Genomic DNA, 25,013 nt, shown 5'->3' on the forward strand with positions numbered 1-25,013 from the left:
ACACCCAAATAACTTCCCTGGATGCATTTCTGGGAATATCCTCCCTTAGCATAGCTGTAATGCTATCCCTTATCAAAAATGACACTCCCCCTCCTCTTTTGCCTCCCTTTCTATCCTTCCTGTAGCATTTATATCCTGGAACATTCAGCTGAGCCATGTTTCCATAATTGCTATGATATCCTAGTCCCATGTTCCTAACCATGCAGAGTTCATCTGCCTTCCCTGTTAGACCCCTTGCATTGAAATAAATGCAGTTTAATTTATTAGTCCTACCTTGTCCCTGCCTGCCCTGACTGTTTGACTCACTTCTGTTCTCAGCTGTACTAGTCTCAAATCGATCTCTTTCCTTACCATCTCCCTGGGTCTCACCCCTCCACCTTACTAGTTTAAATCCTAAGCTGGTCTAGCAAATTTCCCTGCCATTGTATTAGTCCCCTTCCAATTTTGGTGCAATCCGTCCTTCTTGTACAGGTCACTTCTACCCCAAAAGAGATTCTAATGATCCAAAAATGTGAATCCTTCTTCCATACACCAGCTCCTCAGCCATGCATTCATCTGCTCTATCCTCCTATACCTGCCCTCACTAGCTCATAGAACTGGCAGTAATCCAGATATTACTACCCTTGAGGACCTCCTTTTTAAATTTCTGCCTAACTCTCTGTAATCTCCCTTCAGAGTCTCTCCCTTTTCCCTTCCAATGTCGTTGGTTCCAATGTGGACAATGACCTCTTGCTGGCCCCTCTCCCCCGTGAGAGCATTCTGCACCCTCTCAGAGACATCCTTGATCCTGGCACCAGGGAAACAACACATCATTCTGCTGGCCACAGAAATGTCTGTCTGTACCTCAGACTACAGAATCCCTGAACATAATTGATCTCTTGGAAGCCGACGTACCCCTCGTTGCATTAGAGCCAGTCTCAATACCAGAAACTTGGCTGTTTGTGCTACGTTCCCCTGAGAATCCATCACCCCCTACATTTTCCAAAGCAGCATACCTGTTTGAAATGGGTATATCCACAAAAGACTCCTGCTCTAGCTGCCTACCTCTCTTACCCTTCCTGGAGTTAACCCATCTATGTGACTGTATCTGAGACTTTCTCCCCTTTCTATAACTGCTGCAAATTCCTCATCGCTTCTATTTGTCTCTCCAACCGATCCACTCGATAAGATTTGCATCCAACAGCATTTATGGCAGATATAATCCACAGTAACCCTTAAACTCTCTTTAAACTCCCACATCTGACAAGAAGTACATAGCACTGCAAAGGCCATTTTTGCTCATTCACAATCTACAGACCCAGAAAATAACAGTCTTATTCCTCTACAAACACTGCCCCAGGTTAAATTAATAGCTATGGCTTATATTTTAAGTTTAATCAAGAGGCTTATCTCCAAAAACATGTAATCAAGAAAGAATCCACTGTACCCACTAATGCAACCTCTCTTGGACAGACTTAAAACAATTAACTTATCTGATTCTGTGCTTTGAACTTTGCCCAACAGTTCCTCCAAGATTAGTTGTGAAATTCACTGTTTGTTAATTTTCCCAGATGCACTCCGATGTCCAGCGATACAAAAATTCAAACAGCAAAGGCGGTAACTGTGCAGGTTTTCGCTCTCTCTCCTGAACAGGAGAGTGGGATATTTTAAAACAAGTTAATTTGCTCTGCTGACCTCCAGGAAATTGGATGTGGTGGGATGTCTCTGACTCTCAGGTAGATTGTAAGGAAGTTAGATTCCCGTCTCTTGGCATTCAAAGCAACTTGCATGGCCATTTCCTCATTGTTCAAAAACCATTCACATCATCATCTGCTACTTACATTTTCATCCCCTACTCAGAAATCAAAAAGAACATTACAGTTGGAATTTGACTACTCCCTGTAGGTAAAAAGAACTATTTGTAACAGATTTTACCATTAAGGGATGATTTACATTATATTGTTTCTGGAGATGGTCAGGTCACTGCATTGTGTCTTGAGTGGCATGTGACAGTGGGGGATGGCTGGGGGTTATCTTGTGGGCATTACTGACTCTGATATAAAAAGATTGTGTGTAAGGAAGGAATGCTTCCTTTGTTCAGGGAGAGCTCTGACATGACTCTTCAAACCCTGTGAGGTGTGTGTTAAAAGCTCCTCCAGAAAGTTTGTACTTTACCATGCTTAACAACATTTTGGTTGTTCACAGAAGTTGGCGTATTGCAGTTGCATCAAGAGTGTAAGAAGCCCAAGGAAAAAAGAACTTAACATTAGTAAATCTGCAGATGACACCAAAATTGGAGAGTTAGTGAACAGCGATGGAGGCTACCTCAGAACAACGGGATCTTGATTAGATGGGCCAATGGGTCGAGGAGTGACAGATGGAGATAAATTTAGATAAATGTGAGAGACTGCACTTTGGAAAGGAAAATCAGGGCAACACTTACACACTTAATGGTAACGCCCTGGGGAGTTATGCTGAACGGAGACCTTGGACTGTGGATTCATAGTTCCTTGAAAAAGAAGTCTCAGGTAGATGAGACTGTGAAGGCAGTGCTTGGTATGCTTGCCTTTATTGGTCAGAGCATTGACTATCAGAGTTGAGGGGCCACACTGCAACTGTACAGTACATGGGTTAGGCCATTTTTGGAATATTATGTACCGATCTGGTCTCCCTCCAATCAGAAGAATGTTGTGAAACTTGAGGGTTTAGAAAAGATTTACAAGGAAGTTGCCACGGTTGGAGGATTTGAGCTAGAGGGGGAGGGTAATAGGCTGGGACTGTTTTCCCTGGAGCATCAGAGGCTGAGAGGTGACCTTCCAGAGGTTTATAAGGTTATGAGGGACATGGATAGGGTGAATAGATAAGGTCTTTTCCCAGAGGTGAGGGAGCCCATAATTGGGGGTGTAGGTTTAAGGCGAGGGGAAAGATTTAAAAGGGACCTAAGGGGCAACCTTTTCACTCAAAAGGGTGGTGAGTGTATGGAATGAGCTGCCAGAGGAAGTGGTGGAGGCTGGTATAATTACAACATGTAAAAGGCACCTGGATGGACATATGAATAGGAAGGGTTTGGAGGGATATGGACCAGGTGCTGGCAGGTGGGATTAGATTGGGTTGGGATATCTGGTCGGCATGGACGGGTTGGACTGAAGGGTCTGTTTCCATGCTGTACATTTCTATGACTGTATAGCTTTCCCCTCTCACCCTAAACATATGCCCTCTAAGTTCTGGACTCCACAGTCCCAGGGAAAAGACGTTGCCTATTTATCGTATCCATGCCCCTCAATTTTGTAAACCACTATAAAAGGTCACCCCTCAGCCTCCGACGCTCCAGGGAAAACAGCCCCAGCCTGTTCAGCCTCTCCTCAAAGCTCAAATCCTCCAATCCTGGCAACATCCTTGTAAATTTTTTCTGAACCCTTTCAAGTTTCACAACATCTTTCCGATAGGAAGGAGACCAGAACTGCAAGCAATGTTCCAACAGTGGCCTAACCAATGTCCTGTACAGCCGCAACATGACCTCCCAACTCCTCTACTCAATACTCTGACCAATAAAGGAAAGCATACCAGATGCCATCTTCACTATCCTTTCAACCTGCGACTCCATTTTCAAGGAGCTATGAACCTGCACTTCAAGCTCTCTTTGTTCAGCAACACTCCCTAGGACCTTATCATTAAGTGTATAAGTCCTGCTAAGATTTGCTTTCCCAAAATGTAGCACCTCACAGTTATCTGAATTAACCTCCATCTGCCACTTCTCAGCCCATTGACCTATCTGATCAAGATCCCGTTGTAATCAGAGGTAACCTTCTTTGCTATCCACTACACATCCAATTTTGGTGTCATCTGCAAACCTACTAATTATACCTCCTATGTTCACATCCAAATCATTTATGTAAAAGACAAAAAGTAGAGGGCCCAGCACCGATCCTTGTGGCACTCCACTGGTCACAGGCCTCCAGTCTGAAAAACAACCCTCCACCACCACCCTCTATCTTCTACCTTTGAGTCAGTTCTGTATCCAAATAGCTAGTTCTCCCTGTATTCCGAGAGAACTAACCTTGCGAATCAGTCTCCCATGGGGAATGCTGTCGCACGTCTTACTGATGTCCATATAGATCACATCCACCACTCTGCCCTCATCAATCCTCTATTTCTTTTTCAAAATCAAGAAATGATTTCCCATGCACAAAGTCATGTTGACTATCCCTCATCGGTCCTTGCCTTTTCAAATACATGTACATCCTGTCCCCCAGGATTCCCTCCAACAACTTGCCTACCAACGTCAGGCTCTCTGGTCTATAGTTCCCTGGCTTGTCCTTACCACCTTTCTTAAACATTGGCACCACGTTAGCCAACCTCCAGTCTTCTGGCACCTCACTTGATACAAATATCTCAGCAAGAGGCCAGCAATCGCTTCTCTAGCTTCCCAGAGTTCTCAGGTTACCTGATCAGGTCACCTGATCAGGTCCTGGGGATTTAGCCACCTTTACCCATTTCAAGACATCCAGCACTTCCTCCTCTGTAATATGGACATTTTGCAAGATGTCACCATCTATATCCCACCAGCCCATATCCTTTTCCACAGTAAATACTGATGCAAAATACTCATTTAGTATCTCCCCCATTTTCTGCAGCTCCACACAAAGGCCGCCTTGCTGACCTTTGAGGGGCCCTATTCTCTCCCTAGTTACCCTTTTGTCCTTTATATTTGTAAAAGCTCTTTGGATTCTCCTTAATTCTATTTGATGCTGTCATCCAGTACTCTTGACTTCTACCTTGTAGATGGTGGTTAGGCTTTGGGAAGTCAGAAGGTGACTTACTCAGAAGATTCCTAACCTCTGATCTGGTGTAATTACAATATTTATCTGACAAGTCCAGTTCTTCAAGTGGAGGTCATGGGGCAATATATTGCCCAATGCTAACAGATGGGACTAGAGATTTATTTGGGATATCTGGTCGGCAAGGACGAGTTGGACTGAAGGGTCTGTTTCCGTGCTGTACATCTCGGTGACTCTGTTATAGGCAACATGTCACTAACTACTATTTTTTATTCATTTGTGGGATCCGACGTCACTGGCTGGCCAATATCAATTGCCCATTCCTAGATGCCCTTGAGAAGGAAGTGGTGAGCTGTTTTCTTGAACTGCTGCAATCCACTTGCTGTGAGTTGATCCACAATGTCTTTAGGGAGGGATTCCAGGATTTTCACCAACTAACCGTGAAGCAATGGAGACATATTTAAGTCAGGATAGTAAGTGACTTGGAGGTGGTGACGGTCCCATGTATCTACTGCCCTTGTCCTGTTAGATGGAAGCAGTCATCTGTTTGGAAAGTGTCTGAGGATCCTTGGTGAATTTCTGTAGTGCATCTTGTAGATAGTACACCCTGCTGCTACTGAGCATCAGTGGTGGAGGGATTTCTGCCAAGAAGAATTGTATACTTTCATTTTCTATTCACTGTTCGCTACTCCCTTTCAATCTCTGATAACTGTACTTTTAGCTGTTTAGCCTCCATGCTCTGGAATCTTCTCTAACTCTCTCTACCTTGCACACTCTCTTTAAAGCAATACAATGTAGCAAGATAGTCGTCACCTATTTCAATGTCTTTTTATGCAGTCTGCATCAGATTTTGTCTGATATAGCTCCTCTGAATGGTCTTGGAATGTTTTACTGTATTAGAAAGTGTTCTTACAGAAGAATGGCCCAAATCCATCCACAGAAACATTAATAATGCTCTCAAAGGAATCACAATACAAGATTTGGAAAGCACTGGTTGGTGCAGCTAAATACATGGTAGTAAGGTCAAATATTTAAAATCAGGATTCACAACAGATCAGTATTGGGGGTGGGTTCAGATATTGCAATGGTTTTAGTACGGTCTTACATTAGCGATGTTTTGAGAGAGCTGGGGCCACAGAAGAAATTTAAAACAAGTTGATTCTTTTAAAATCAAACATCACTGTAGTGGTGTTGAATGTAGCTTAGCAAAGGGCTGATGCATGAACAGGGCTCAATGTGAGATAATTTACAGGAGTTTTGAGTGCCTACAAGTTTTGCAGGACCGACAGTGGACTGATAGCAAGAAGAACATTAGAAAGTCATTCCTAGAGAAAACAATGGACTTCATGAGCGTGTCCAACTGAGCCAAGACAGGGGTAAGGGAAGAATAGAATTATGGACATATGGAAGCAGGCACCATAGTGACGGAGCAGGGGTGTTGGATTAAGGTTAGAAGCTCAGGTCAAAGTCACAGAATGTAAACGGTCTAATTCAGCCTGAGTGACCAGAGTCATCAGCATGACTCAAACCTCAGATATCCTATTTAGTCATTTCATCCACCAAGATGATTTACATAATATTTATTGCTCACAAAACTAAAGTTCGTTACTACATTCTCTGTTACGAATTTCAAATTTGCCACTTTTCTTTGCTCATGGTCATGGAATAAGGTATGGAACCGAGTTGCCTTTATTCAGCTGTCATAAATATTTACCACTATCAACAAGGAAAACATCGGTCTTGGACTTGGTTTGAATCATCAAAAGCATGAAATTAATTTTGGAAAACACAAATCAGATTTTTAAGTATTCATTTTATATGTCTGCCTTTTGGTCTGTACATTTTGTCATTAATTTGAAAAACTCTGATATGCTTGAAAGTGCATTTCTTCCACGTTCGTGCCTGCATAGTCCATGTTGAGAATTGATTTGCAGTGGGATATCCATGATACAACAATTTAAAAAATCCAGTGTAAAGGGCATACACATGTATGTGCACTTTAAAACTGTAAACTTTATAATATAACTTGTATAGGATTTGAGAGCACAACTCAGACAGAGAAAAGAATGTTTTTCACAACCATCGGGCAACCCAAGTGCTTTCCTACGGTTAAAGTACTATTGAAAGTAGTCATGATTCTAACAGAGAAAACAGGTCATTTACACACAGAAATCTCCCACCAACAAGCAATTTATTCAAAATATTGATCCAGGGATAAATACTAGCTCTAACACTGAAACATTTGATTGGTACGCCTTCTACCAGCTTAAACATTTGCACCCTTCATTATGCAAAATCCTAACAGCAGGTACGATCTACAAGCTGCGCTCAATTAATTTGTCTCCACAAGCTCCTTTCAAAAAACCATCTTTCCCACATAGAACAGACAAGGGCAACTTACACAAAGGACCTTAACTTCCTATTTGTTCCAAGTCAGGAGAGAAATATCCACATTTGATATTTCTTTATTATCAAGTTAACATTCTTGAGCTCCTTTCCTAACAAGGTATCTACACCTCATGAACTGCAGCAGTTCCAGAAAGCATTCACCATCAACGTCTCAAGCAAAACTAGGATAAACACTGGCTGCAGTAATTGGAATAAGTGCTGTGGAGTGTTATGTGATAGGAAAGTTTGGTGAAACTGAAAAGAAACTACAAGATGTAGAAAAATCTGGTGATAACATCCAAGTATCTGCACAATATAACATTGAGGAAAGAGAACCACCTACTAGATATTAATGAGATATGGATGTTGAAATGGGTGTGTGGAGCAATGGAAAAGCTTGAACAACTAGTGAACTATTTGTTCAGTTTTAATTAGGTACTAGTTCAGGTAGCTCAAAAATCACCAGTGTTCTGCTGTACCATGTTCAATTGATAAAAATCCAATAATTTACTCAAAACATGACCACATTTCTGTGGAAAATAATTCAGGAAGATAAAATATGAACAATTTAAGATAACACATATTTCTGCAGCCTTCATCAGCATATTATCAGGGACTGACAGCATGATCTCCATCTATGCCACAATAAATAATAACTTCTTCAGAAAAAAAAGAATTCTACATCTTACCCATAACTTATTCTCATAAAAGAAGGCATCCAACTGTTTAACAATGTAAATATGGTTGCATGAGGCCAGAATCTCGATTTCTACCATGTAATCTTCAAGCTCTTCTTCACTCTTCACCTCAATAACCTTTGCAGCCGCCAACTCTCCAGTCTCTTTGTTTATGGCCTGGAAGAGAAATAAAACTTATTTTCATCCACGGTAACTATGTAATGAAAGATGATAAATACAAAATTCACTCAACACCAGTTCACATTGCTAAGTTGAATCCGTATAAGATTTTAACAAATACATAGTGACACTGTATGCCTGCAATTTTATTGCACAGTTTCCAAAGCAACAATGGTAATGTGTGGGAAAAAAAAATTAGGCCAAAATTTGTTGTAGCTGGTGAACAAAGAACACCCACCTTGACAACACACTTTGACATTCTGCACTTGACGTTGCTACGAGTTAGTTACAGTTCAAAACAGTGCGGCACCATTTGGGTCTTGGATGAATAATGCAAGGAACATGTGTGACCCTAACCACCTTTAAGGATCATTAATGAATAACACACTGCCTGCAATAGGAAGCGCCAGTTAGAGAAGTGAACACAATGCCAAATCAGGTACTGAAAGGCCCAGAGCCAAAAGCAAGGGAAAGATAAATTGGATTGAAAGAGAGACAAAAAAAATTGTAAAAATTTGCAATTTAAAACCAAAGAAATTAGATTCCACAAGTGCAATAGTTCCATTTCAATGGCAGCGAGATTGTTTGACTGTAAATAAGATAATGTTCCATTAAAAAAAGCATCTTATGACTGAAAAGCATAAATCCTAACTTTGCAACAAATCTAGTTCATTATTACATGAACTAGATTAAGCACTGCTGCCTCTCAGCACCAGGGACCCAGGTTTGATTCCAGCCTTTGGTGACAGTCTGTGTGGAGTTTGCAACTTCTTTGTATCTGCAGGGTTTCTGCTGGGTGCTCCAGTTTCTTCCCACTGTCCAAAGATGTGCAGGTTATACGGATTTTCATGTTAAATTGCCCTGTCCATGGATTAGCCATGGGAAATGCTGTGTTACAGGGATAGGGTAGGGGGCTGGGCTTGGATGGCATGCTCTTCAGAGGATTGGTGCAGACTTGATGGGCTGACCAGCCTATTTCTGCACTGCAGGGATTCGAGGATTCCAACTCACCAAGATCAAAGGATTCATATCATTCAATGCATTTGAATTGGGAGCCAGGCAGCAAGATGCCATTTTTGCAAAACTGCTAGGGAAGCAGATCACAGCCAGCAACCTCAGTGTCACATGAAACTGCTTGTCTGTCTTTACTGAAATTTGCTAACCAATTTGCAAAAACTTCATGAAAAACTGGTTCAGCCTCAGCTGTAATATTTTACCAACTGACTGTCACAAGGTCTTGTATTTATCACCTGCACCCTTTACAAGTACAGCATTGGAAACAAAATGGAAAATAGATCGGAAAAATATGAGGCTAGCATCCCTTAAAGCAGATATGGTTAGGAGGAAGATTTAATACTTAAAACTGTGAAGAACTTCAATAAAGTATAGAAGAAAATTTGTTTCGGGGCAGACTTTGTTGGCTGTGCCAGAATTTATTACCCATCCCTAATTACCTAAAGGGCAGGTTGAGTCAACTACATTGATCTGGAGTCACATGTAGGCCAGATCAGGTGAGGACAGTAGATTTCCTTCCATAAAGATCATTATTGAATCAGACAGGTTTCAACGACAATAGACAGTGGCTACACAATCACCATTAAACTAGCGTTTTATTTCCAAATTTTTTATTATGGAATTCAATTTTCACCAGTCATGATGGAATTCAAGTCACTGTTTCCACAGCATTAGCCTAGGATTTTGGATTACAGCTACACTATTTTCTCCCCTCAATAAATGCCAAACACCTTTTAATTCTCTTTATTTTTCCCCACTATCATATGACTCATTGATTCCATATTGTATACAGCACGATCATGAAGGATGCAAGCAGCATGGATTGTGGGTGAGGGTTAGAGAGTCCTAGAAGCCTTTAGCACAACTGAGCCAAAACTCCAGACAATGGAAACGGACTCACCAGCCCAACTCAATCCTGCTTTCCTCGCCAGAGTGAGGATATTCAGAGTTCAATTTTATAGAAACATCTTTGAGTCAGCATACTTCTCAGCTCAAGCTTCCTGCCTCAAAATGTAAAAGAAAAACTTGCTTACCATTCAGCAAGAGAACCAAAGAGATAGAAATATATTTTTAAAATGTGACTAGATTTGATCCGAAAGATCGTGCCTGGATGATGTATTGTAATCAGATTCAATAACAACTGTCCAAGTGGAATGGATGACTATTTGAAAATTAAACATTTCTGAACAACGGAAGGGGACATGCATGATTAATTGGGAGCTCAGAGGCAAAAATGGGACAAATGGCCTCCTTTTCTGCAGTATTACAATTTCCTGAAAAGCAAAGAGGTGTGTCGTTGTCTCATTTACTTTAATAGTAAATTGCTTTATATTCTATTCTACGATCTCGGTCAGCAACCACAGGTAGTGGCAATCTTTGGTTCATGATCAGATGGACAGACTGCAATTTGCTTTAGCTCACCAGAAGGCACAGAGTATAGCTAAAGCGCAAAAGTCAGCAACCTCAGTTTGCAATCACCATTGCAGACCTGTCCCAGCTGAAGAACATCCACTGGTCAGAAACTAAAGCCAAAAATTGAGACCTAAAAACAACTGTGTAAAGAGAGTTAACTGTATGAAGATACTAATGCCCATTTACCAATTTAATGCATTTAGATACCTTCTCTAGTGTTTCAGTAGCTCAGTGTTTGATCCCATTTGTCTCAACCCTACCCTTCCACCAGCTCTAAAGCAATGGATATGATTCATTTAATAAATGAAACCAAAAGTTAACATTTCAAGGCAGTACTATAACAATACTGTATTGTCAGAAGTGCAGCCTTTTGTGAAATATTAAACCAAGGTGCTGTTAACTGACCATACCAACTCCCTACACTGTCTTACTCTTCTTTCAAATACCACAATGTCAACAAATGAATCATTGTTGGTCTTTACTGTAAATTGACTAACATATTTGCACACATAACAAAGGCAGTGAATTTGTTGCCTGTAAGCAGCTTTTGGACGTTTTAACGATATAAAAGTTATAAACATGCAAGCTCCTTACTGAGACAGCTGCTTGAAGTAAAGCTGCAATTATTAGCAAGTATTAAATTACAAGTCCAACAATCAAAGCTGTTAACAGAATAACTCCGATCATGTGAACAAGCTCAGTTTACTTTTTGAAAATGCTTCATTAAAGAATTATCTTATGACTACAAAATTAAAACCTTTACCATATAATGGAAAACTTGCTCCTTTACAGGACTTCTCTGTTCGAATGAATTACCAGCATTTGTAGAGATTTGCAAGTACTGGACTCTCATTAAAAGCAGGAGATAGTGAGGACTGCAGATGCTGGAGCTTAGAGTCATGAGTGTAGTGCTGAAGAAGCACAGCAGGTCAGGCAGCATCTGAGGAGCAGGAGAAACAACATTTTGGGCATAAGCCCTTCATCAGAAATGAGGCTTGTGGGCCGGGACTGAGAGATAAATGGGATGGGGTGGGGATAGAGGGAGGGGGAGGTAGCTGGGAAAGCGATAGGTGGATGAAGGTGAGGGAGAAGGTGATAAGTCAGAGAGGGGAGCGATGGACTGATCGGGACGGTGGTGCTGAGATGGAGGCTTGGGACTAGGATAATGTGTGGGGTACGGGAAACGAGGAAGCTGTTGAAATCCACATTTATCCGGTGAGGTTGCAAGGTCCCAAGACGGAATATGAGGCACACCTCTGGTGGTCGAGGTGGCCCAGGACCTGCATGTTCTTGACCGAGTGTGGGGGGGGAGTTAAAGTGTTCAGCCATGGGGCGGTAGGCTTGGTGGGTGAGGGTGTCCCAGAGATGTTCTCTGAGATGATCCGCAAGAAGGCATCTGGTCTCCCCAATGTAGAGAGGGCCACACCGGGTGCAACGAATGCAGTAGATGACATTGGTAGAGGTACAGGTAAATATTTGACGATTGTGGAAGGATCCCTTGGGGCCTTGGATGGAGGTGGGTTGTAGTGAGAAACACAGCAGGCCAGGCAGCATCCGAGGAGCAGGAGAATCGACATTTCGGGCATAAGCCCTTCTTCCTGATGCTGCCTGGCCTGCTGTGTTTTTCCAGCACATTTTTCAACTCTGGTACTCCAGCATCTGCAGTCCTCACTTTCTCCTGGGAGCGGGTTGTAGGATGGTGAGGGGTGCGGACCTGATGAGGGAGTCACAGAGGGAATGGTATTTTCGGAACACTGATAGGGATGGGGAGGGAAATATATCTCTGGTGATGGGGTCCATTTGGAGGTGGCAGAGGATCATGCGCTGGATGCGGAGGTTGGTGGGGTGGAAGGTGAAGACTGAAGAGTTCTGTCCTTGTTGCGTAGGGAGGGGTGAGATTCAAGGGCGGTGGTGCGTGAAGTAGAGGAGATGCGCTGGAAGGAAGGGAAATTGCAATCGTGGAAGGAGGCGGCCATCTGGGACTTTGAGGTGTAATAAGTCATCCTGGGAACAGATGTGGCGGAGGTGGAGGAATTGGGAATAAGGGATGGAGTTTTTACACAAAAAGTGGGAGGCAGTGCAGTCTGGGTAGCTGTGGGAGTCAGTGGGATTGTAGCATAAGTCTGTGGTTAATCGGTTGCCAGAGACAGTGATGGAGAGGTGCAGGATGGAGAGGTCCAGGAAGGAGAGGGAGGTTTCTGAGATGGCGCCAGTGAATTTGAGGTCAGGGTGGAAGATGTTGGCAAAGTTGATGAACTGTTCAACCTCCTTGTGGGAGCACAAGGCAGTGCCGTTACAATCATCGATATCATGGAGGAACAGGTGGGGGGTTGTGCCGGTGTAACTGCGGAAGATGGACTGTACCATATTTCCGATGACTTGGACTTTAAGGTGACAAGTCTTAGGTTATATCCCGTTTACCTATTACATAGGCATGTAATAAATATGTAATGGGTCAATAGATTTTCCAATGCTAGGAAGACATGATCTATACAGCAGATTGTCTTTGATCAGCTCATGCACTCATTTTTTTTTTTTTAAGTGCAAAGTCAACAGAACTCAGACTTTGAAAGTTGCTATAGGAAGGAGCAGAACAGAGGAGTCAGCTAGATTGATCAGCCACACAATTAATCCTTTATTACTTTGTAGAGGATGCAACTTAGTTTTGTCTTTTGCACCACTGAAAGCAAATTTAATAGTACAATTAGAAACATAATATCAGCAATATCTTTACTCCAGATATTTATCTCATTAAATATCTTTTTGTTTGAAAATGTGCTTGAGCGCACCAAGATTAGCCTGTTCAGAACACTTTTTTTTTTAAGATTAGATTAGATTAGATTACGTTACAGTGTGGAAACAGGCCCTTCGGCCCAACAAGTCCACACCGACCCGCCGAAGCGAAACCCACCCATACCCCTACATCTACCCCTTACCTAACACTATGGGCAATTTAGTATGGCCAATTCACCTGACCTGCACATCTTTGTGACTGTGGGAGGAAACCGGAGCACCCGGAGAAACCCACGCAGACACGGGGAGAACGTGCAAACTCCACACAGTCAGTCGCCTGAGGCGGGAATTGAACCCAGGTCTCTGGCGCTGTGAGGCAGCAGTGCTAACCACTGTGCCACCGTGCCGCCCATGTTGCTCAGGATTCATTTTCTGTTTAAAGCGCCACCTGGAAACTGCACTTAGATGCCCATATGGGTATAAGTAGCAGAATTCTTTCATTATAGACAATGGTATTCACTCACGACCATTTTACTAAAAACAGAATAGCCATTATAGATTCACCAGGGTTTCTCAAGCATGTAGCTGAGTTGAGAGATAAGTCCAGCTCAATTGGGAAATCTCAAACTCAATTTGGGGAAAAAAGGAGTTTGTGTTGGATATTATTTGCAACTGGTTGAAGTAGTATTTTTTTGTACGTTGTTGACTTTTATAGCAATATTTAAATCAAGCTTGGGATGGGGGGGGGGGGGGGGTGGAAGAGAGCGCGAGACAGGGCGAGCAAGCGAGAAAATACAAGAGCGTGAGAAACAAGTGGTGAAATGCACAGATTAAACTAGCATTGAGTGTGCCAGAGTATCACAAGCCTGGCTTTCAATTATTTCCTCATTTCTATGCAGTGCGGCTCTGTGTGTTGTTTGGAAAGCACACTTTTGTTTGAAGAGACTGTTTAACTTAGGGGTGGCCATTATCAACGGAGAGTGTGCATGCAACACATGGCCTTGAAGGAGAAGAGTACACTAAAGGAAGGAATTTTCCAGTTTCTAGCATTAATCCGCATCTGATATGACTTCTACCATTAATTTTAGGAAATTAGCATTTGCATTGTACATCAGACTTAGCTTTACATTCATGGGCTTATATTCTCTGACATCTCGTCTGAACGTCATGCCTTTTGAGTCAATCCTGCTGACTGTATGCAAAGGAGTTGAGAAGCAAGATGGTTTAGACATGGCAGGCTGCTGTTACTATTACTAAAAAGGTTTTTGCAAATTAGCTTACCGGTTAAGTCACTCAACCCTATTTATTCCTGTACATTTATTTACTTCTCTTTTGTGCCATTCACTTCTGCCTTTCCCAGTGCTGTTAATTCAAGTCACTGGTTTTCACTAGTGATTTGTTATTGTAATAGACAGGCTTTTCATCTCTAAAAGGGAGGATGTGGACTTGGAATTTTAGAATAGCCCAACTTAATACGCTAAGTGCTTGAGGAGACTGTTGAACACGGATGGTCATCATCAACAGACAGAATGCAACACAACAGCCTTGAAGGCAAGGAAATGGCTCAAGGAAAGATTTTCAATGGGCCTGTAATGAGTATGGTACTTGTTACTGATTCAAACAGAAGATAGGATGAAGTTCTTGGGCAGCAGATGGGCATATACAGTAAATGTAAGATTTAATAAATCCTCTTGTATGTACTGCTTTCGATGGGAGTAAGAATAATTTCCAAGAACAGGAAAAATCATCATGCAATTAACAGGTACAGATACATTTTTAATACATCAGCTTCAAAACAACAAAATGACATTGATTGACGGAATAGAACTGCCTTCAAGTTCCACCATAATGTCTAAACAATGAGGAGATGAAGGCCTGGGCATGGAAAATTAAGCCACCATTAGCCTGAAAAAATTAAAACAAACAAGTTCTTATTTGTACTGTCTTAGACGTTGAGACAGTGCACAAATAATCTGAAATAGTTCTTTTGGATCCTTTACATTATAGGGACATTTAGTTACCAAACTTGAAACATGCAAAGGGCAAGTGCTTTTTGGGTGAAAAATTAAGAAATTGATAAGTCTGAAGTCATCATGAAATCTGCAACTACCATGCAGTACAGAGAAGTGCTAAACAAAAACAAACCACAATCAAGTCAGGATGTGGAGGTGCCGGTGTTGGACTGGGGTAGACAAAGCTAAAAATCACAACACCAGGTTATAGTCCAGCAGGTTTGTTTGGAAGCACTAGCTTTCGGAGCGCTGCTCTTTCATGAGGTAGGTGTAGATCAATGGAGTCAACAGCGGTGTCTGCCACTGAAACTTTAAGAAAAATGTTTGGAGAGGAGAAAGCTAACCAACTAGGGGAAAAAAGCATCAAAAGGTTAGACCAATCAAACAATAGATTTTAGATTCCAACAAGTGGGAAAGGTAGAGAAATCAAAGCCAGGGCTCCTGGGATGAAGAGGGAAGTACAGAAAATTATAATAAAAAATAAAATGGAATGTATGACTCATGAGTTGAAAATCCGAGGAGGATACTGGGAAATCTGACTGATTTGAATGGATAAATTAGCTGGTCTGAATGGCAGGTTACACAAGGACTGGTCTTCAATTTACAACCTTCCTTGAAGGATTAGATTAGATTTAGATTAGATTAGATTACAGTGTGGAAACAGGCCCTTCGGCCCAACATGTCCACACTGACCCGCCGAAGCGCAACCCACCCTACATTTACTCCTTTTACCTAACACTACGGGCAATTTAGCAAGGTCAATTCACCTGACCTGCACATTCTTTGGACTGTGGGAGGAAACCGGAGCACCCGGAGGAAACCCACGCAGACACGGGGAGAATGTGCAAACTCCACACAGACAGTCGCCTGAGGCGGGAATTGAACCCGGGTCTCTGGCGCTGTGAGGCAGCAGTGCTAATCACTGTGCCACGTTGCCGCCCAAGGATGTGCTAACGGATTTGACTGTAGGAAAGCTGGCATTATTATTCAAGAAAGGGTGCAAGAACATTCCTAGTAACAACTTTGTCAGAAGTTTCAGAGAAAATTATCCTAGGGGAAAACAAAAATCAACTGGAACTTAGGAAAATGAGAGTCAGCATGGACTATAAATGGCAGATCACATTTAATTAATGGAGTATTTTTGAGGAAGTAGTAAAGATGATTCAAGAAGGGAATGTAATAGATGCTGACAATATGGATTTTAAGAAAGCTCTTGACAATGTACCAAATAAAATTCTGGTGAATCAATTTGAGGCTCATGCCCGATGATCAGTTCATTGCTTTTCAGCTAATGGATGGTGAATAGCAGCATTACCCAAAGATCAGGACAAAGACCATTTCAGAATAGAGAATAACATTTCAAAATATAGGTGAGGCTGATGAGGATAATACAAATACTGCTGAATAAGTAGAATTTAATAGAGAAGTATAAAGTGATTAATTTTAGCAGAATGGCTAGAGAGGGGCAACATAGATTAAGTAGTTAGAGAGCACATAGGGACAGAAAGGCCTGGTAAGGTGGCAAAAGATATTGAAGTTAAGCTTTGGAATCTTGGGCTTCATAGATAAAGGTACTAAGTACAAAAGCAGGGAGATATGAAATTCTGTAATATCCTGGTTAAATTACAACTAGAGTACTGTATTCTACAATGAAGTGAGGATTTTTGAGGGGGGTGCACAGAGGATTTACTAGAACAGCATCAGAAATTAGCCATAAACTAAGATTGGAGAAGTTGGGGTTATTCTCATTGGAGAAAGTAACTCGAGGGGAGAATTGATTGCGATGTTACACAATTCAGTTTCAGATGAAGCAGACAAAAATAATCTCTCCCCCCCCCCCCATGGAAAAACGCCTGAGGAAGAGATAGATCGAAGATTTTGGACAAATGATATGGAGTGACAGTGCAGAGGATATGACCAAGAACTTACACACGATGAAAGGTAAGGACTTGAAACACAAGGTAGAGGATGTGAATGATACAAAAGGAAACTGGATGGGCATAAAGAAATAAAATTGCAACATTACAGGAATAGAGCAGGGAAATGAGATGAACTAGATTGCTATCCAGACAATTAGTATAGACTCAGTAGACTAATTGGTTATTTTCTGTGGTTTCACAGTTCTTCTGACAGTGCTTTAATGTCAAAGGCGTAGCCTTTCAGTGCATTGAATGGCTACAAAACAATGCCAATACTATACTATTTGATAGATCCATGGATATTTCGAAAATAGCCCATTTACTTGTTCATGTTCAGTACTGACAGAACAAGGCACTGTTTTGTTTTGCAAATAGCAAGATAACGTCAGACAGTAATTTTTGAATTGTTAGATTATTTCATAACTTCAGCAGAAGTTGGAATCGGCATTAAAGAGGCTGCAGCAATGAGCAGATGGCAATGGCCACTGCTTCATGTTTTTTGGACGTGTTGTTTGGTACTGTATCAGGTCTGCATGAGGTGTTCTCAAGACTGTAGCAATATAATAACTTTATTAAATCCAGGGAGAGAAACTCCAGGTATTTTACTACAATTCGAGGTAGTGGATGCAGAATGTAATTCCATGCTCATGACAGACATAACATGATGCACTCCAAAAAGAATGATTTCCTATTTGTCAAATCTCAATGAAAAAGTAAGGAACGTGAACGTGCCAAGTTGCTCAATGGTAACACGTGCCTGGTTAAATTGGACTACCTGGCAGAGATGTTCTGTGAAAGTATTATGTTAAAGAAAACTAATCAAGGCGAGAACACACATTTTTTTGTGCAGAATTCAAGTGATAGAATTGATGCATTCAAAAAGAATCTACAAACATGGAAACTTGGAGGATGGGATGGTAGAAATTACGGACATGTCCAAGTTCCTAAACTTTCTCTTTCAAGAAAAAAAGTTGACTAGAATGGGGATCAACCAAATCTGGCAGTGCACCATTCTGGTCGACACAAGTAACAACATTTTCTGGAGTTCAACAGAACTACATACTCTGCCAGTGGAGAATACTAATCTATCATCTTTTGTTCCAAAGCTATTAGAAGAGCTCATTGCCATTTTATCAGGCAAGAGAAAGCAACTGGATTAATTTTGGTCAAAATGTTCTGATGAATACTGGAGCATTGAAATTGTTGATCCAACTTTGTACAATTTACTAACACACAGCTAGATTTTTCCACCAATAACAGCAATGAAAACAAAGTAGCAGCCAGGGTGAAAAATGACCATGACTTGCATGTGTTTGTCCCAGAATTATTGCTCAGCATAAATGTCTTGTCTTTCATTAAGAAAAACAAACTTATAGACATAATTATACAACTAGTTTTTTTTTTATACACTGTGATGCAGTGGGTTCACAGAATTGTTAGAACATGGGAAGGGGCTCCAGAACACTTTGAGTTTTGTCCCTCAAGTTACTGAAGCTAAAGCAGAACTAACAGAAGGATTACTTTGTTTTACCCCAAAGCTTTTGTTTAGTGGGAAAGAAGATGTAATCAATTTGCTTATAAGTAAATAAATGCAGATAAAACCCCTCTTCAGAGTAAATGCTTGGGCCAATCTGAGGCTGCAGGTAGGCAGACTGCAGCCAGGACATTGCTGCCACTCAATGTTCTACAATTCACTCATTTTTAGAAACAAATTGAAATTCTGTGAAATTAAGAAAGACGAGTACACAAGCCAAACTGACAATTTCAATTTAAACTAGCATCCATGACATATTCAAAATAGCAATTTTTCACTTCAACCCAAAAGTTAAGTTAGCCTAAAATACGAGAATATCTCATGTAGAGAAAGAACAGCTATGTTGAGAACATGAATACAAAAATTCGCATTGCTGGGAGTTGGTACATCACTGAATCCAGATGGCACACATTCTAGTTTGCTGAAAAATGCAAAGAAAGATAGCATAGATATTGGTCATAAATCTCGCAATCTTTGTCGGATGCAGCTGTAGTGCTCAGACTGAAGAACACTATGTAAAGATAGAGGGAAAACCAGGAAACAGTAGACCAGTAAGCCTCACACCAGTGGTGCTAAGGTATTGCTCATCATGGACAAAATTGTTTACTTTGAGCAACATGGATCAAAGAAAGCTAAAGACAAATCAAGTCCAATTTTAAGCCCAACTTGCTTTAATTATTTGATTAGATAACAGCTGATCAACACAATGAAATGAAGATTGGCATCATCTGGACTTCTGGAAGCCAAAGTGTCACACAGGAATCTTATTAATAACATCAAAGTACAAAGAATTGAGAGAAAAGTGGCGGAGTGGATATGGGCAATGAATGATGGCTCAAACAGTAATATCCACATCCCACAAGTGAATTTTAAAAAATGGTTCAGTGACAGGAAGCAGAATGTCACGATGGGTGTTTAAAGTCTGGGAGGTGATGTGCTATTGTATCTCAAGGACCAGTTTTGGGCCACTTACTCATCATTTTTGTTTTGTAATTGACAGAGACCTATTTTGCGAATCATTCAAAATTTGACAATATGGTAATTAATAATGAGGATTGTTATGACAACCAGGTAACAAATAGGATGGTAAAATAGGCAAAAGTCTGCCTGTTGTGACATGTGCATGCTGGGAGGACTAGTGTGGAAAGGCACTTTCATACAAATCATGTGATTTTGGAAACTCAGTTTGAGAGAAGATTTGTAGCTCAGGTGCTCGTTGTTGTGGTTCTGTTCGCCGAGCTGTGAATTTGTGTTGCAGACGTTTCGTCCCCTGTCTAGGTGACATAGATGTCACCTAGACAGGGGACGAAATGTCTGCAACACAAATTCCCAGCTCAGCGAACAGAACCACAACATTTTGGAAATACTTTAGTGCCTTGTTGACATAAACCCTTAAAGATAGCAATGCTTAAACCATACTTATATCACAGATTAAGATCCTTTAAATGTTGAGGCACTGAATATAAAAAATTGATCACACTCGAGCTTTCTGACATTTATAAGGCCTCAGTTGGAGTACTGTGGAAAATTCAGTGTACTAGAATTTAAATGTAGGTGTCAGCCGAATGATATTATCACTGGACTGTTAATCTAGAGGCCTAAGTAATGTTCTGGGATTCCAGGTTCAAACCTCATCACAATAGATTGAATTAAATTAAAGAAAAAAATCTGAAATTAAAGAGTCAAATGACGACCGTGAGCCAATTATTTGAAAAAAAAACCCATCTGCCATCCTTATCTGGTCTGGCACACATGACTGCAGACCCACAGCAGTGTGATTGACTCCTCTGCATAATCAGGGCTGGGCAATAAATGTTAGCCTAGCCAGTACCACCCTTATCCCAGGATTATTTTTTTTTTAAAAAGTCTTTTGGAACAATATAGTCTTGTGAAGAGAAAACCTACAAGCCTATCACAGGATAAGGACCTTCAGTTATGAGGAGAGGCTGGAAAAGCCAGAACAGAACTCCTTGGAACCAAGAAGATTAAGAGCCAACCAAATTGACAGTTTAACAACAGATACATTTTGATAGAGCAGATTGGGAGAAATATTTCCCCTGGCAGGTGGGTCAATAACCAGAGGTCAGAGAGTCAACTGCAAATGATCTAGAAGTGAGATGAGGGGGAAAGGCATCTGGAAAGTATTGTGTGTCAGGATGACCGAAGCTGACTCCTTGAATAAGTTTGGAAAGAGAATTGGATAGGTACAGTGCCTCAGTGGTTAGCACTGCTGCCTCTCAGTGCCAGGAAATCGGGTTCAATTCCCACCTTGGGCAACTGTCTGTGTGGAATTTGCACATTCTCCCCGTGTCTGCGTGGGTTTCCGGGTGCTCTGGTTTCCTCCCACAGTCCAAAGATGTGCAGGTCAGGTGAATTGGCCATTGTGTTAGGGGGATTAGTTAGGAGTAAATGTTGGGGAATGGGTCTGGGTGGGTTGCTCTTCAGAGGGGCAGTGTGGACTTGTTGGGCCAAAGGGCCTGTTTCCACACTGTAGGGAATCTAATCTAATCTAAAAAGACATTCCAGGGATAGAACAAAACGTACAACAGTTCTTTCAAGGTAGGATGGGTCAAATATACTCTTCCTGCGTTGCAAGCTTCTGTGATTGTATTGTTATGATTTTGAGGGAGTGGAGTAGTTTTCAAATCTAATTTGGACTCAGTTATGAATGGAATAATTAAAGCACAAGATGTCACATTTTTAATACTGTACAAGAAATAACCGGAGTACAATTAACTTAATCCGACTCACATTTCCACCCAAGGGTTCCCTTACACTTTGTAGCAGTGGTTCCAAAACATTGTCCTACTGGAACCACATTACAAGTCTGAAAAATTGTGACTCTTCAAATGAGAGAACTGAGTGTATGAGCATAATCGGGGACAGCAGGGATCGGGGACACCTGTAACAGCACAGGGTGTGGAATGGAAAACGTTAGGAGCAAACTGAATATTTTCCAACAGCATATAAGGACACATTCTTCATACCTACAGAAGCATGCCTCGAAGTTGTTTCAGTCACAAAGTTTGCAAAGAAGAAATTAGGATTTAAATGGCCAGGAGCCAATGCTGCCTCAGAGCACATAACTACAAAATTGCATTTCACAATCCTCAATTTGGGAAGCACTGTTTACAGGTTTTTTCCCCCCACTTTCCTTAGGACAAAGCCTAAATATGCCACAGCCCTCAAGGATGCACTTTAAGTCTCCAAAGTACAGGATTACATGGGTTCCTCCCATTAGAATGTGGATAGACAACCCTTCTGAAGCGCATCATGTTTGTGAAGATTCCAGCTCAAGCATGAGTCTCACTGCTATCTTGCTGAGTAACTCTAAAATCAAAAGCACCCCCACTTTCTACAGAGGTTGGAAAACTTCTCTCTGCTTCTCAAAGCTGCTCCCAGCTGTCCCAAACTGCAACTGTTTGTGAAATTACACAGAGCCAAAATTCCCTTCATTCCACCCAAGATATTCCAGATTGAGATAGCAACTAAAACTTAACATTTAATAATAATTCCAATGTGTTCCTGATTCTGGGACCCACTTGAATAATTAATGCTTCCAAGGAAGACAATTACAATCTTGCCAGATTCACTAATTCCATTGCGAAGTTAAAATAATGATTTGTTTTCCTCATTCTAACTTTGACTCTATTAATATCAACAGTGCAATTCAAAGAATAGCCAATTAATTCAGGCCTGTTTACCAACTTCTCAGTTGGGAGTTTTCATTATCACACATTTATACTTCCAGTCCCCAAATTATTTAAATTCATATGTCCCATGAATCAATGCAGAGCATTTTCACACTATCCGGACAGATACTCGAATAAGCAAGGATTAGAGGAATAAAGCAAAAGGCTTTTACTTTAGAATGGTGTCATGTATTGATGCAGGCTTGGTTGCCCAAAGCACCTGTGCTATAATTTTCTTTTGTTCTTAATCATTAGTTCATGCATACTTCTGAATTCCAAATATTGAAATTTTCACAGTCAAATGGGACAGCTTTTTCTGAACCACTTTTGTATATACAGACTAGTTTTGTCTGAAGTATGTTGTGGTTTGAAAAGTGCTGTCATTTCCCTGAAAACCACCACACCAAAGCTTGTTTGCTTTATTTGATGCACAAAAGTTACTTGCTAATGTCATTGCTACAGTACCGTTCAAGCTATGTCACACCCCCCCCACCCCATAATTCCAACTCCACCCATAATTTCAATTCCTTAAATGCCAACTTAGCCTTGTGCATCTATGTGGTATTATCTGAATGTAACCAGATTCCCTGTTAAAGCTTATCCCTTACTTATTAAAATAGAATCCAGTTCACGCAACAGTTTCAGTTTCTAAAGCAACAGCAAACAAATAAATTGAGGTGGTGAAAACCCCCCAAAATGCCTATGCAGCTCCAAATCAAATGAGTTTGTGATTTTTGCCTAGTTGTCACCAGATTCAGTGCAGTTGTTTAAAAAACATTCACATAACATCTCTGTGGAAAGTGGACTGCTTGGCTTTCATCAAACGGTTCCTTTTTTCAATTACACATCAAATTTGAAGTTAACACACCCCTGACAGAATTCATTCAGCAGCCTTACAACACGGACCTCGAAACTGAAAGAGGGATTAGGTTTTAAAACCAGTGTAGTCAAATAAATACTGTGGCCATGCACATTTTACTAGATGATAATAAGATAGTCTATTAGAATATTTGTAACCACAAATGCAGCTGCATTTTCAAGATGACATACCTATATTGGACAATTGCAATACAAGGCAACCTCAATTATCCGAACTTCGGATTAACCGAACAAGATCTCAGGGTCCCGATACTGGAGTAAACTGTGTTATCCAAACATTCCATTATTCGAACATAATACTCCCCGCCTATGTCATTTGGATAATCGAAGTTGCCCTGTAATCCTTTTTGACCAGGTCAGATTACTGAAATTCATTTGCGATCATCTGACTAAGTCTTCGGATGTGATTCGCTTTATCCTCCATCGGTGCTTCTCTGACCCAGGAACTCTGAACAAACACTTCAGTTCCAATAAATTCTGGCTCATTCCCACTACTGCATCTGACAAAGTTAAGTTTCATGAAATAAATGTGGAAGTTTGAGAACAGCTAGTTCTCTATAGAAATAATGGTGATTATGAAACTGCTGAATCTTCTTTTAAAAAAAAACTCTCTCTATGCCACTCCAGACCAGAGCAATTTAAATGACTTGCTCACCACCCTCTGAAGTGACCCAGCAAACCCTTTAGTTGAATTTAAGGTAGCAGCTTACCACTGTAAGGACAAATTAAAATGAGCAATAAACATTGGCCTACCCACCAAGGCCAACTTCTCAAAAATAAAGTTTAAAACAGAAGTTGCTGCATCAACATTTCGGTCAGATATTTGAACTTTAGCAGCTTAATATGCTGAACAGCTACTTTTTTTATCATGACTATATTTAACGCAAACTTCAGCTTGCATTTAGTTATGTTTTCGGTTTTTCACAATTCTTCCTGCCCTATCTTTTTTGTCACCAATTACAATGAACGAAAAGACAGACATTCCAATCAAATATCAACTAAACAAGGTAATACAACAGAAGCCAAGATCTATTAAAATTGGTTTAAAAATTGAGGCAGAAAATGGATAGGCTACATTTTATATTAGCACTGGACTGTTATAAATCCCATTTGGGAGAAGCTTCATATCAACACTTACTCAAGTTCAAACTGCTTTGAAAAATTTATTACTGTTTGGCAGTAAATTTTGATTTTTAATTTCCTTTTCAAATCTAAGTGTGAACAGGCCTCTATATAGTGGAATCATTGACTTGTCACATTCACAGCAAACCAGCTAAATTTAGAAAGTTTTGTTTTTAATGAAGCAGCACCTGTTTAGAAGAGTTAGAGTCAGGAACCATTAAAAGTCCTTCATAATTTGAATAAATATTGCCCCAAACAGTTCATACCATAGATGTTTCTACATCTAAATAATCAGAGCTTATTGAAACCAGGTTCTGAACAACGTACAAAAATAACTGGCTAACTAACATTAAAGCAATGTACTATGGATGTTTGTCATCTGAAATAAAAATGCTGGAGGAACTCTGCAGCTCTGATAACATCTGGGGAGGTACACAGAGTTTGGTGTTTCAAGTCAGATATGACCCTTCTTTGGGTAGTCAAAACTGTTGACAAACTAGGAAGAGGAGAAAGTGGAACAGATGTTGAGAATGAACAGAGTAAGTAGCGGAGGCAACATATAAATGAAGGATAGGTGTTAATAGAAAATAGGTCAGCTGTTTTGAAAACAAACCCACACAAACAAGACCCATTTTTGGGTTTTGGTGGGGTGGGGGGGGGGGGGGGGGGGGGGGGGGGGGGGGGGGGGATGGA

General features: G+C 40.8%; 1 protein-coding gene across 2 annotated transcripts in view; it reads right to left on the minus strand.

The window, feature by feature from the left end:
- stk10 (serine/threonine kinase 10) overlaps positions 1 to 25,013 on the minus strand; it is a 110,888-nt gene that overhangs the window by 71,108 nt on the left and 14,767 nt on the right. For both annotated transcript variants that reach the window (XM_043703803.1, XM_043703802.1), the window contains exon 2: positions 7,835 to 7,999. In XM_043703803.1, the coding sequence (XP_043559738.1) occupies positions 7,835 to 7,999 (165 nt within the window). The remainder of the gene's footprint in view (positions 1 to 7,834; positions 8,000 to 25,013) is intronic.

The sequence above is a fragment of the Chiloscyllium plagiosum genome, chromosome 14 (assembly GCF_004010195.1).
Source record: "Chiloscyllium plagiosum isolate BGI_BamShark_2017 chromosome 14, ASM401019v2, whole genome shotgun sequence".
In the NCBI taxonomy this organism is placed as follows: Eukaryota; Metazoa; Chordata; class Chondrichthyes; order Orectolobiformes; family Hemiscylliidae; genus Chiloscyllium; species Chiloscyllium plagiosum.